The sequence below is a fragment of the Schistocerca piceifrons genome, chromosome 5 (assembly GCF_021461385.2).
Source record: "Schistocerca piceifrons isolate TAMUIC-IGC-003096 chromosome 5, iqSchPice1.1, whole genome shotgun sequence".
Lineage (NCBI taxonomy): Eukaryota > Metazoa > Arthropoda > Insecta > Orthoptera > Acrididae > Schistocerca > Schistocerca piceifrons.
This window is the reverse complement of record NC_060142.1, coordinates 249,700,118-249,715,565: the sequence shown is the minus strand read 5'-3', so window position 1 is coordinate 249,715,565 and position 15,448 is coordinate 249,700,118. Positions and strand designations below refer to the sequence as shown.

General features: G+C 38.9%; 1 protein-coding gene across 1 annotated transcript in view; it reads left to right on the top strand.

Moving 5' to 3' along the window:
* LOC124798037 (transmembrane 9 superfamily member 4) overlaps positions 1-15,448 on the top strand; it is a 57,735-nt gene that overhangs the window by 28,852 nt on the left and 13,435 nt on the right. The window contains exons 6-7 of the mRNA XM_047261257.1: positions 2,785-2,988; positions 9,228-9,385. Of these exons, the coding sequence (XP_047117213.1) occupies positions 2,785-2,988; positions 9,228-9,385 (362 nt within the window). The remainder of the gene's footprint in view (positions 1-2,784; positions 2,989-9,227; positions 9,386-15,448) is intronic.

Below are 15,448 nucleotides of genomic sequence, written 5' to 3'. Positions count from 1 at the left end.
TATTAAATCTTTGTTAGATTCATCCCAAGCCTCAAATAGCCAACAGATAACATTCTTTACTGTTGTTTTTGTAATTTTTTTCTAAGATGGAACAGTTCTCTCTTTCAATTAGAAATTGTAGAGGATTTTTCTGGTATCCAACTTAAGGTTCTGTGACACACCTTAATCCATTGGTTGCAAGATAGAGCTTACATTTGACGGCATTTCTGAGGGGTGTAATGAGCATTTTCAGTCAAAAGTAGAGCTTGAAGTGGCAATCAGTTTTCTGCACTGAATTTTCTAACAAAGGGGATAAATTGTTTCTCGAACCTCTTGCTAAACAGAATGCCAGTCGTCCAAGCTTTACTTTGATTTTTGTAATAAACAGGGAGAGCTTTCATATTCATATCTTTTTAGGTCTCCTGGTTTTGCGGACTTTCCAATTACCATGAGCAATAATTTGCTTGTTGCTGTGGCGTTTCTACAGGCTAAAACAGTAATGTGTTGTTTATTCATTTTGAAACCTGTTTCAGACGACTTTTTTTTTTTTTTTTTTTTTTTGAAGCAAGACTTTTTGCAGGAAGTCCTTTGAAGTTCAGTCCAGTTTTTTCAGCATTCTAGACTAGATGTGGCAAGTAATTTTCTGATGATATCAAGTCCACACACTTATCTGAGAATGCATCCTTGGTGGCAATATCGGTTGCTAATTTTTCTCCACTTATCATTGTCATATCCTATCTCTTCGTCCAGTGGTCTAACCACCCATTGTTGGCAGTAGATATTGGCTCACCATTAACAAGGAACACCTTTTTGCCTTTCTGAGTAAACCACAAGAAAATCCCTGTGTCAGTTTTATCATATGACAACACGGTGGAGTTGTGGTGGTGTTCCAAAGTTTTTGCACCATTTGTGTTGCAGAAGCTTTCAATTGTCCTGAGGTTTATTTTATCCAGCCACTGATGGTGGCTTTCCAAACACCAAATTCAATAGCCAATTTTGTAGGTCTTTCCCTAATGTCAAGTAGCTTAAGCACTTGCAGTTTTTTCTTTTAATGTTAAGGAACTATGTTTTCGTTTGTTTGACATTGTACTGTGTGGTTGGGATAACACTTGTTTTATATGTGCCATATTAATTTATGGGTGATAAGAGTGAACACAGTACTGTGTAAGTCAATCCAAATTATTCTGAATACTGTACTTGAATATCTATTAACAGCAGCGAAACTATTGTTATTTAGCTCCTCTGAACAAGTTAGCAACACTAGATGTGATCGGCTATGTAGTTGTGTTGTTGGAGAGTATTGTGCGTGGTATTTGCAACATTGCCACTTCCTCACATCGCTATGCTAGGTTACTTTGTTGCTGTTTATATAATTTTTTCCCCTCAAACAATCGTAACATTTCTGAATCCGAACATGTGACACGCTCAATTAGTTTAATTAGTTTGGAATACTGGGGCTCTACTGTAATGTTAATTCAGTCAGTACTGAGTCTGTGAATTATTAGTTTTAAATGTGGGAGGCAGATTTTAGGTTGCCAGTTTCATGCCAGTGTGCTGTGAGGTATTAAAATTTATTTTAGAATGTTACAATGCATTATACAAGATCAGTGGTCAACCTCTTCGGCCTCTTTAATGAAATTAAGTTAGCAGTACCAATTCATAGAGGATTGTGATATTGATGATTCTCCTGGAAACCTGACAATTCATAGAGGATTGTGATATTGATGATTCTCCTGGAAACCTGACAAGGACCACATTTACCCCAGTAGTTATGTTAAAATCATTCTCATTAGCTACACAGTCATCAGGACAACTGACTTTTTCATGAGGCATAACAGTCGGGAAGTTCTTTGCTTCCTTTCAACATAAATATGAGTCCAAGAGGTGTATATTTTTCTGTTTAGGTTGTAATATTTATTAAGATCTCTTCCTAGTTACACAACTAGTTGTGGCTTAAAAAGGCAGTTTTGAGAGTTAACTGAGAGATGGTGCCATTTACATACCTATGGCACCTTGGTGTGGGTAAACACCCTTTTTAAACAAAAACTGTGTGTATGAGTAGGAAAGGATCTCAAAAATATTGTGGTGTGTGTCTCATTCAGTACGCTTGGCTGTGGTGTCCACTACAAGAAAGATCCAAGAGAGGTCATTTTACTGCTGATACACCAGCCCTAAGCTATCTGCAATGCAGGCAACAACTAAGCTGGAGAAATCTGTGATAATTCCAGAGGTACAAGAATCTAAATGGTCCAAAGGATGGGATGTAGAGAAACATCTTCCATCATAATGCAGTTCCTCTCCTATGAACCAGTTTTGCTTATACCTAATTGGAGTCACTGTGTTAAACAACTGTGAACGAGAGACTTTTGTACTTTGTGAGGGACCTAGTTCAAAGTTATTTGTTTGTGATGATTTCATTATCTTGTGTTCATGTTCCAGCCTTGTTTTAATAATGTCAGTTGCATCTCAAGGGCACATACGAACTGAGCAAGTGGTCATTACATCCAGGTTTTAAATTATGTATAAAAAACATTGTGTGTGGTTTGACTGTGTTTGTAACAGTTTAAATGGCAGTTAACTCTCATGGCCATGCACTGTTCTCTGTTTTAATAATAAGTTTTGGTCATTAACTGGGCGCAGGGTCAAGGTGCATCTGATAGAAAAGTATACTCGAAACAAACGAGAAAGTATAAACTATATTTTGACTGCATTTTATAATCGCTCTGTAATTTTTGTAATGTGTAATGTGAGTCTTTACTGATTTGGTGTCGAAGCTAAAGTCTGAAATGTATCTTTGTATTGCAGGCATATTAACAATGATTATGGTACGGACATTACGGCGAGACATTGCTAGATATAATGCTGATGAGGGACCTGATGAAACTATTGAAGAGACTGGATGGAAACTAGTCCATGGTGATGTGTTTAGACCACCACGTTACTCAAGATTGTTTGCAGCAGTCATTGGAAGTGGGATCCAGATATTTTTCATGGCACTGATAACAATATGTAAGTTAGTACTACATTTCATGTTAGTTTGAGTTTAAATAATGTTGTGAGATGCGTATAGTTTTTTTGTAAATTAATGGCCAAATAAATTGCTACAACTTCTTCAGTTTGTGATTTAGTATTAATCACAAAACTGAAAGTTGTTACAAACCAGTTGTTACATATGCTTGAAGCACGAAGTTTGCTCATCTAGCATCTGAAAAACAGGGATTCAGTATGATCTGAAGTAAGTTTACTGTTGCTCAGTAAGCACAGTAACAAAAGATCATTCAAATACTTAAATGAAAGCTTTGTCAGGTTCAGTGTTATATTCTTAGTATTCTTTACACAAAAGTCTCCTAGTTAATAACCGTTAAATTGATAATGAAAGTTGTTGTGTATGACTTTGTACATGATGGTAAGGAGAGGCGGGCTCCAGAGTGTTGTGGCAACTGTTGTAGGAAAGCTGGACAGAAGCAGAAATGATGAGTGAAAAATTTAACACCGTAAACAGAGGATTTCCGTAAACTTGTATTTCTTCAAGCGAATGAAGACTCGTTACAAATAATGCAGCACGAAGTAGAGTCCTGCCATGTTAGTGTCAACAAGGAGGCGGCTCTCTGAATTAAAGCAAGAATGATGGTTCTGGAGTCGTGACTAAGTCTCTTCTACATAGCATCAGATGTTGGAGATGCTCTGAGCACGAGTCGGCTGTATGGCTGCCGCAAGCCGTCTATATTGCAGTGGCAGAAACCACCTGTGGTACTGAGCCGCTGAAGGCATGGCTCAGGGAGCATGCTCCAATGGATATGCCTGATCCTGCATGATCGCTATTGGCATCTAATGGAAACTTCCAATTCCATTGCCAACAATGATACTCGTGGTGTGGTATTGATACACGATACCACAAAAGTTACTGCTCCATATTTATTCATTAGACAATGCATATCTGTTGTATCAGAAGACATATTGTCTGCTGTGTTATGAGCAGATGTGATCATCAGAGCTCTCACATTGTGAGTGTACATTTCTTTTTGTGGCTGTTGTCTTGATTAATTGTCCGAAGGAGTATGGAGATGAGACATAGTCCATATTCATGCTCATGTAGAACTTTTATCATCTATTTGTTAAAATAAGTTTATCACCTTCAAAATCATATATCTGAAAATCAATTTGTCTGTAAATTTGCATATTCCCAGCTAAAATTGTTAAGATTTCAAAAATGGAAGGTAGTATTAGATTTACCATGCTGGGTACTAGTGGTTCACAGGAACTTTCTGTAACCCTTCAGACTTGCATCACCTTATGAAAATCATTTGTTGTGTACAGTCTAGTTGGGTCTTTACTGAGTGTTTGAATACTAATACCAAAACCTACAATTAGGCTAATCTCTTGTTTTTCAGAAATGCACATTTATGTGCTAGAAGCAAACTATTGTTATTAAATGTAGGAATATACAGCACTCGGAAATTAAAGAAAAACATTTCATGTATTAGTTGAAAATCCTGAGTATAGTGCTGACGATGGGAGAAGTAAAGGTAACCCCAACTTATATCGGAGCTGTAGCATGATAACAGGCACAAAACAAAATCTAGGATGTTGTGCTTGTTGCCTAGGACAATTCAGTTACTGTACCAGTTGGTTCAAGTCGTATACAGTTACTGGGAGAACAGAAAGAAGAAAGTTTTCTGTACATTTACCTATACATAACTTCAGTAGTATGACACATCAAAATTTTGAGTAAGCATTAACCAGAACACAGTTTATTTACACGTTTATATCTCATCTTAATGTAGAACAATGAAAACAAACAATTACTGATAAAATTATTTAATTGGATAGATAAAAAAATGTACTCACCAAGTGGCGGCAGAACACACACACACAAGACTGTGGCTCATTCTTCAGGCAGATGGGTTGAAGGGGAAGGAAGAAGGGTGAACAAAAAGGACTGGAGAGGTCTAGGAACAGGGGTAGATTTTGGGAAGTCTCCCCTGATCCCCGTTCTGGGTGACTTTCCCAAAATGTACCCCTTTTTGTAGACCTCTCCAGTCCTTTTCCTTCACCCTTCTTCCTTCCCCTTCAACCGTTCTGCCTGAAGGAGCCACTGGCTCCAAAAGCTTGCCAATCACAACAGTCTTTTATGTGTGTGTTCTACCGCTGATTGGTGAGTAGATTTTTTATCTATCCAATTAAATAATTTAATCTTAATGTAGGTTCCATATAATGTATTGACCTCTACAGTGGTAACTTAAAATTACATTGAACTTCAGAGTCATAAATTAGTCACCTTCAACCCTTCATGCTTTGCATGGTTGTTTAATGATGGAAGAAAACTTTTTTTTTTTTTTTCCTCCAATGGTTTTTGAGTGTGTGATAATCTCCTTCTCAGGATTGTACCACTTCACATCAAAGAAGAGTTTGGAGTTTGTGAAATGGAAGACACGTGTTCTTTAGATGCTCACTGTACTTTTCATTGGATTCTGTGGCGTAGTCGGAGGAAAATATCATTAATTCATTCACTCAATTATTTCAGATCTAATAGTGGAAATTACATGTACAAAATGTGGAAAATCTGGGATGGAGTAACAAAAATATGAAAAGGTTTAGTGGCATTGTATTCTGTGGGTGGGTGGGTGGTAATGCCTTGTGCAACTGTGTGTGAGGTGAGCAGTGATTTTTACTGAAGTTGATAGTGGGGATACAGGAAGGTTAGCAGAGAAGGGATGGTGAAAAATGCTAGTGCTGCCTGTGGGAGTATGGAAGGATGTAGTTGGGACAGGATGGTGGGCTACTAGTTGCAGTATCGGGTAGCTGTGCTGGAGGGCAAGGGGAGAGGGAGTGAAGGGGAGAGTAGAGAAGTGGAAAGGACTATTTAGGTGCACTTGCGGGAGTGGGAGCAGGGAAGAGTATAGGCAGGTGGAGGCCAGGGACTAGTGAACGTTGAATCCAAGGGGTTACAGAAATGTAGGATACTTTGTAGGGATAGTTCCCACTTGTACAGTTGACAAAAGCTTATGTAGGTGGGGAGAATCCAGATGGCACAGGCTGTGAAGCAGCTGTTGAAGTCAAGTATGGGTGACATGCTCTGTAACTGGGTGGTCCAGCTGTCTCTTGGCCACAGTTTGGCGGCAGTTATTTTTGTGGACAGACATTTTGTGAGCGGTCATGCCCCCATACAACATGGCACACCGATTACAGCTAAGTTGATGGACCATATAGTAGCTTTCACAGGTGGCCTGCCTTTGATACAATAGAAGATGGCAGGACTGGAGTGGGTGGTAGTGGGAGGATGTATGGGACAGGTCTTAATCTAGGTCTATTGCAGGGATATGAGCAGGGGTGGAACAGGGACAGACAAGGATATTGCATAGGTTTGGTGGCTGGCAGCATACCAATGTGTGATGGATGGGGAGGATATTTCTCATTTCAGAGCATGACAACAGGGTTGTAGAGTTATGTGATAGATGGTGGCATTTTTATTTTTGCTTAAACCTGGAATTGAGAATCTTGTGATTTTTACACAAAATTCATAAATGTAAAAGGGAAGAGTTTGTGTTATTGTTAAAAATAAGCTTAAGTAGTGCTTAAGACAGAAGCATAAGGGCTATAATAACATCATCAGAATTCAGGAAGTTGGGCACTTGATCATATTGTAGAAGTCATGAAGACAGATGAAAATAGATTGAAGCTGAGAGTTACATGGTAAAAGTCGTTTGTTGTATACTGAAGACTGTGCTGATATTCTGGTGGTGGACAGGAGGCAGGAATGTCAACATTGAGAGAGGGCCAACAGAAATAATGTAGGGACTGAAGGAAAAGAGAACCTAAGTTCAAAATGTAGGGCTTGTTCTGGTTCTTGTCAGATTGCGTACTTGTTAAAGAAGACAAAACTATGGCGAAAAGGGGATTCTATATGAATCAAACATTGTTAGTTATTTAGATGTAGAATTTGACATTTGTGCACAGTGCATCAGTATTTCAAATCAGAAAACCTTCATTTCTTTGAAGAATCGAACTCCCATATATAAAACAGCTTACATTATAAATAAGTTAATGTGTCACATGTTTTTCTTTAAGCATGTTAAGCGAGAAAAAGTTTGGGGAAGATTTGACATTGTGCTTAAAGTTTGTTGGTAGCTTCTAAGAGCTCACATTATGAAACACTAGATGAATATAAACAGGGTAATTTGCACTCCGTTTTAAGCAAAAGCTAGTTTTTCCACATCTCCATGTTTTACATGTCTCCTGAACTGTGTGACGTACAATGATACAGTATTGCAGATACATTGAGTGATAATATATGTAGATATTGTTTGCAAATATAGTGAGTAGTAAAGAAGAAATAAATTAAACCTTCATGTCTAATGCTGATGTTACATGAACAGCAAACATGTAGTAAGCGATAAACATTATCCCTTTCATCAATTTTTTTTTTTTTTTTTTTTTTTTTTTTTTTTTTTTTTTTTTTTTTTTTTTTTTTTTTTTGGGTGGTGGGGTGAGAAAAAGTTTCATAGGGATTTGAAAGTGTGTGTAAAATTTGTTGGAAGCCACTTAATTGCTATCATTCTCAAATAATGGGTGAATGAAGTCTGGGTATCTGTGTGCCATGCATTATGCTGCCTCAAGACAAAGACACAGTTTTGAACTGTAATATTCATCTTATTGTGTTGAATTGTTAACATAATACTATACTGCTTAATGAGTAGATTATGAAAACTTTTTAAATTCAGTCAATATTTAGACGAAATTGAAAACTGAATTTGCCACTACGTTTCAGCTTGTATCAGGTTCCAGCATAGTGTTTTAGCATTACAGATTGTGGTGGCCCGGTGTAATGTTAAGCTATCTCTATACAGCTTAAGCATTTTCGTGGCCTTAATTGTTGAAGAATGCTGGTTCTGCTTTCTTGCAGCGCCGATGTCTTCTGCTAGCACCAGACGCTTCTCTGAAGATTTCACTGCTAGGAAGGGGACATTTTCACTCTCTCTCCTCTCTCTTCTTATTTAAAAAATACGCTACTATTGATGACCTAAGCCCACACATTACCGGACACCCACAATCAGTTAATTACACATTTTTGAACACAATTAATACATAAGCTTTTATCATGGCTGACTATCCACACCCAGTCCATGTACTCTCAACAGCAGTTCAACGTATAATAAACAGTCACTATTTCGAGTCTCTCCGTTTGTTTTTTTAACAATACAATACTACATTACTCTTTGCAGCAGGCCATGGAGCTTCTGGGCCGTATTTGCTTATTCTTGACAGGTCGCGTTGAACATTTGCCAGCCCCGACGAATTATTTCCCTGCCAGTTTCGCATGCACAAACAATAAATGGGTGCAGTATCCCATGCTCATCCTTACGCCCTGCTTTAAAATAACGCGTGTTCGAAACGGCTGGAACACAAGTGTCTCTAGACTTTCGTAAAATTCTGGGGGCACTACAAGATGTATCTGTACCCCAGTCTTACTGCTATGGAGTATGGCTACAAGAGATATAGAAGTGATGTTACGAATACAGAAAATAGATATAGTTCATTACATATAATGACATTGTGAACAAGTGAACGTTTGCCTTGAGAAATTAAGTGAATTACGTGTTATTTTCACTGACCTACGTGAAACATGCCGCCACACTGGGAGATAACACTGTTCTTGGGGTGTGTGTGTGTGTGTGTGTGTGTGTGAGTGAGTGAGTATTGAGAGAATATAATTGCAATTTTCATAAATGATTTCCTTTTCTTGTTAATGTTTGAGGTAATCATATCTTAAAGTCAGAGATGGCTTATGATTAAATACATAACAATTCTTTTCTTCTGCATTGGATTTATACATAATAGTTTGTCAATTAAGTTTAAAATATGATTAGTTATTTATTTGCATATTTTTTGTCGTTGAAACATTCTGTTCTTTGAATTGTGAATGAGATGGTGTTTACAATAATACTATTGTACACAAGGTTAGTTAACCTGATTCATGGTGTTCCTCGCACAGAATGTTTATTTCTTGGTTTTGTTTGCAGAACTTGAATAAGCGAAACATTCACATCCTGAGATGTATGAGACTGAAGTCTTTCCAAATATGAGATGATTAAGTGTGCCTCCAGCAGACAGTGATATAGTAATTATTTTTGTCTTTTGACTGTGTGTGTTTCATCAGTGTTAAACGGACTTAAACTGTATTGACTTTTTTATGTTACATTGTGCATACATACATCTGTGCTTATTATTCCATTGTGTTGTTTTTTCAGTCTTTGCAATGCTGGGCATGCTTTCACCGGCATCTCGGGGAGCCCTCATGACTGCAGCAATTTTTCTCTACGTCTTTATGGGTCTGATTGCTGGTTATTTTTCTGCAAGGTTATATAAGACAATGAAAGGAAGAGAATGGAAGAGGGCAGCTTTTCTGGTAGGTTATTTGTTGGGACATTTGTGCATTTTGTATTGTGCCGCATTTACACCACTGTAATTCATAACAAGGATGTATTAGGGAATTGATTTTTTCTTTCAGGTATATATGAGGATTCCTTGTTATAAGTGCGACAGGAGACATATAGAACAATTTTTTACTTGATGGGAAAACTCTGTGATTAATATGTAAATTTATACTCACAGGTTATGCTAAATCAGTAATTCCAGTCATTAGCACTACAGCTTACAAAAAGTGATATTGTTTTTTATTTGTCATAAACATTCATATGTTGTCCAGTTGTGTATGGTGTATTGTGAAACATTCATCCACATGAAGGGCAACTAAACATACATTACATTTGAAACAGGTTTCCCCCATGATCTCTTCGTTCATAACATATTTTGCTCCTTCTAGAGCAATCAGTTTTTGTCCAAGTTGGCATTATTTTCACTGGAAAATTCTCCAGCTTGCTGCTTGAAGCCTGAAGCCTTAGTGGATTTTCTACATTACTTTATTGTCCCTTACAAGTGTAGAATGGAAAAGTGCATTCTTCAAGAGCTGCTCCGCCACAATGAACCAGTGTGTCATGGACATTGTCTTGGGTGCTGGGTTCAGTATGTGGCAGATTATGCTTGCATTTAACATTGGTGTGTCCAGGGATATAAATACATCTTCTGATACTCCTTGAAAATCTTCACGTAAGTGGATATGAGGACAGATGATCACATTTGTCAATTGCATCCATTTCTTGGTTGTAGTCGATAAAACAGTTAGGTCTTAACCTTTTGTCCAGCATCTCCAAATACTCTGGTCTGTCATTAAATGTTGACATTAGGTGAACGTTTTTCCAAGCAACCCATTTCACTGCAAGAATATTGTTTGATAAAGGAAATGTTAGTTCCTCTTTCCTCAGTTTAGTTCTATTGAGCACGGGTGGCGTATTTTTTCTTGTTGGTCTTAGAGCATGAGTGAGTTGTTGTGCCTAGCAAATCCCTGAACAGGTTGGTAGAGCTACACTGGTTGTCCATGTTAATTGTTCCATGTTCCCCAGAGTCTCTCACAGTTCCTCTCTTCCAGCATGTATCTTCCGATTAGAACAGTATCCATTCTCTGAAGAGAAGAGCATACTTTATATATCTTTATGCCAAATCAGATTCTCTTTGATGGATTACATAGAACATCTGAGATTACTAAAATGCTCCAGTGCCTGTAAGCTGACTTCCATGCAGAACAGAGTTTATACAGTATGTTGCCACAGCCATTTGATTACAAGTCAGTCTTTTTTTTTTTTTAAGTTCATAACACTTTTACAAACTGACCTAGCTTGCCATACATCAAGTGCTGCTGTCTTAGGGACAGTACAGTTCATCCTGGTAATTATACATGAAGTAGCCAGTAGTAGGCCAGTGTATGTGACACGAGCTATAGTTACAGAAGTATGGGTCAGTACCTTAGTTTGGGGGAGGGAGGGAATTTTTGTTGTAAAATAGCTTCACCTAATGTCCATCAGTTATCCTTAATTTACTTAAAAACTCATTCACATTATCAAACTTTACTTGTTTAAGGCTTATGCTGGCTGGTTCCACATAACTTCAAGAATAACCTTTTTTTCCTAGTTTTAATATTGTTGCCTTACACATTGCAAGTTGCACCAGAAAATATACTTTGATGTAATTGTGTAGATAAAAAATCTGCTCAACAAGCAGTGGCAGCAGAAAACACACACAAAGGTATTGAAATTTGCAAGCTTTTGGAACCAGTGGCTCCTCCTCTTGACAAAGTGTGAAGGGGAAGGAAGAAGGGTGAAGAAAAATAACTGCAGGAAACTGGGAGAGTTTGGAAAAGTTGCCCAGAACCCCAGAGCAGGGGAAACTTACCAGTCAAGAAGGAAAGAGTGATTGATGGGGACTGCACTAGATGAGTTTTGAAAACCTGAGAGTTCTCAGCTCAAAAGTTCAGTATTTCCATTTGCCACCTGTATCTCACCATCACCTTTATGTGGGGAATAGTGATCTATCATTTTTATAAAAAAAAATGTTGTCTCTATGCCAAGCTGAGAATTTTTGATGTTGCAATACCAGAGAAGGAAAGTTGCTACTCACCTTATAGCAGAGATGCTGAGTCACGATAGGCACAGCGCAGCAAATAGATTCACACAACTGTAGCTTTCGGCCATTAAGGCCTTTGTCAGCAGTACACACACACACACACACACACACACACACACACACACAAATGCAACTTGCCCACACGTCTGCAGTCTCAGAGAGCTGAAACTACACTTAATGGCCGAAAGCTATAATTGTGTGAATCTTTTTGCTGTGCCTATCGCAACTCAGCATCTCTGTCATATGGGGAGTAGCAACTTTCCTTCTCTGGTATTGTTACATTCCATCCTGGATTATCCATTGTTTAATTTTTTATTTTGCTGTTATATAATGTGAAAGTACACTCAGGAGCATATGAGTTACATAAGGTTGCAGCATCAGTGAGAGCTGTTGCCACAATGGCGTTTAGCATGTCACGTTACTGGGTTATTGTCGGACGTTGTATAGGCCACTGGTTCAACAGTTGCATGCATGATTGATAAGGAAAGAAGTATCAATGGATCTGAGCCTGGTCATAAGTGGTTATCCAAAGTGTGGTGCACACCTTCTCTGACACCGTGCAGATATGGAGCTTTTCATGTTCCACCTTATCAGTGGTGTACTTTGAGTAGCTTGACTAGAGGAAAACCTCTGTTTTGAAAAACTGTGTGTCTGACAAGAGTAACTGTTTATTATTGCAGATTATAATAGCAGATAGATGTGCCACAGTGCAACAATTGGGCTAGTTCACCAAAACTGGTGAGCAGCCATGCTGTCCAGAAAATTCTCCTCATTAAGGGCATAGAAGGGGAACTGTATACTGTTGTTTCATCTAACATGCTCCTTATCTTGGACATGGTGCATCATTACCTGTTACTCGTTAATATTAAAATCCAGCTCTTTTTATTATTACAACCTGTTTTGACCTCTAGACCATTCTCAAGTGATTAGTAATTAGTTATGCAGTATATCCAAGATAAGGAGCACTGTTGGACAAAATAACATGTCATTTGTCCAGCCTGATATGAAGGGTGCTTTTTCGTTACAACAGATTGTAAACTTCTTTTGTGATAACCATTTCCTGATTACTTGAAATTGGCCTAGGGGCTGAAATTAATTGTGACAGTAAATATGGTTTTATGTAACAACAGCTGCTGTTTAATGCAATTCCTTTACACATTTGCTCACAGCATGTCACAGGACACAGGAACACCATGGTTGGTCTCTCAGGAAGTTCGAGAACAGGCCACGTGGCCTAATGGTCACTCCGATGGCAATGTGTTGTATCAGAACATTGAAAACCACACAAGGCAGCAGGTTTGTTTTATAGGGAGGGGGAGATGGTTACATTAGATGAAAAAGCCTCCTAACACATCTGCCATAGTTTGTTACAAACAAATGATACGGAAACCTACTATTCAGAAGTACAGTCATATTCACTTACTTGCCTGCAGCACCTTGCGTGTGACTAGTACCTTTAGAAAGAATACACACCACATCGTCACTACTGAATTGTGAGATTATCTTTGAGGAACATTCCACCTCCAAAAGGGTGCTTGTGTGCCCTGTTGAGTCAATTATGTGTAGCACACCTAGGACACCAATGAGCTAGTTGTGCACTTCGTGGGACTAACTCTGTTCAGTCTCCACCAGTAGTGGGCACTAGTTGGAGCGATCATAAACCAGGGTTGTACCCAAAATCTTTTGGTATCTTGCCAACGAGGGACATAGTTTTGTTGTTTCTGAGCCTCATACTTGATTCCACACTTAAAGGACCTTGAAGGCAGTGAATATCTTGATATGACTTATTTATAGATGTCCATGAACCATTGACCTTGGCGTTGGTGGGGAGGCTTGCGTGCCTCAGCGATACAGATAGCCGTACCGTAGGTGCAGCCACAACGGAGGGGTATCTGTTGAGAGGCCAGACAAACGTGTGGTTCCTGAAGAAGGGCAGCAGCCTTTTCAGTAGTTGCAAGGGCAACAGTCTAGATGATTGACTGATCTGCCCTTGTAACACTAACCAAAATGGCCTTGCTGTTCTGGTACTGCGAACGGCTGAAAGCAAGGGGAACTTACGGCCGTAATTTTTCCCGAGGGCATGCAGCTTTACTGTATGGTTAAATGATGATGGCGTCCTCTCGGGTAAAATATTCCAGAGGTAAAATAATCCCCCATTCGGATCTCCGGGCGGGGACTGCTCAAGAGGATGTCGTTATCAGGAGAAAGAAAACTGGCGTTCTACGGATCGGAGCGTGGAATGTCAGATCCCTTAATTGGGCAGGTAGGTTAGAAAATTTAAAAAGGGAAATCAATAGGTTAAAGTTAGATATAGTGGGAATTAGTGAAGTTCGGTGGCAGGAGGAACAAGACTTTTGGTCAGGTGAATACAGGGTTACAAATACAAAATCAAATAGGGGTAATGCAGGAGTAGGTTTAATAATGAATAGGAAAATAGAAATGCGGGTAAGCTACTACGAACAGCATAGTGAACACATTATTGTGGCCAAGATAGATACAAAGCCCACGCCTACTACAGTAGTACAAGTTTATATGCCAACTAGCTCTGCAGATGACGAAGAAATTGAAGAAATGTATAATGAAATAAAAGAAATTATTCAGATTGTGAAGGAAGGGAGACGAAAATTTAATAGTCATGGGTGACTGGAATTCGGCAGTAGGAAAAGGGAGAGAAGGAAACGTAGTGGGTGAATGTGGATTGGGGGTAAGAAATGAGAGGAAGCCACCTGGTAGAATTTTGCACAGAGCACAACTTAATCATAGCTAACACTTGGTTCAAGAACCATGAAAGAAGGTTGTATACATGGAAGAAGCCTGGAGATACTGACGGGTTTCAGATAGATTATATAATGGTAAGACAGAGATTTAGAAACCAGGTTTTAACTTGTAAGACATTTCCAGGGGCAAATGTGGATTCTGACCACAATCTATTGGTTATGACCTGTAGATTAAAACTGAAGAAACTGCAAAAAGGTGGAAATTTAAGGAGATGGGACCTGGATAAACTGACTAAACCAGAGGTTGTAGAGAGTTTCAGGGAGAGCATAAGGGAACAATTGACAGGAATGGGGGAAAGAAATGCAGTAGAAGAAGAATGGGTAGCTTGGAGGGATGAAGTAGTGAAGGCAGGAGAGGATCAAGTAGGTAAAAAGACGAGGGCTAGTAGAAATCCTTGGGTAACAGAAGAAATACTGAATTTAATTGATGAAAGGAGAAAATATAAAAATGCAGTAAATGAAGCAGGCAAAAAGGAATACAAACGTCTCAAAAATGAGATCGACAGGAAGTGCAAAATGGCTAAGCAGGCACGGCTAGAGGACAAATGTAAGGATGTAGAGGCTTATCTCACTAGGGGTAAGATAGATACAGCCTACAGGAAAATTAAAGAGACCTTCAGAAAAAAGAGAACCACGTGTATGAATATCAAAAGCTCAGATGGAAACCCAGTTCTAAGCAAAGAAGGTAAAGCAGAAAGGTGGAAGGAGTATATAGAGGGTCTATACAAGGGCGATGTACTTGGGGACAATATTATGGAAATGGAAGAGGATTTGGGTGAAGATGAAATCGGAGATACAATACTGCGTGAAGAGCTTGACAGAGCACTGAAAGACCTGAGTCGAAACAAGGCCTCAGGAGTAGACAACATTCCATTAGAACTACTGACAGCCTTGGGAGAGCCAGTCCTGACAAAACTCTACCATCTGGTGAGCAAGATATATGAAACAGGTGAAATACCCTCAGGCTTCAAGATGAATAGAATAATTCCAATCCCAAAGAAAGCAGGTGTTGACAAATGTGAAAATTACCGAACTATCAGTTTAATAAGTCACGGATGCAAAATACTAACGCGGATTCTGTACAGATGAAGCCGACCTCGGGGAAGATCAGTTTGGATTCCGTAGAAATGTTGGAACACGTGAGGCAATACTGACCCTACGACTTATCTTAGAAG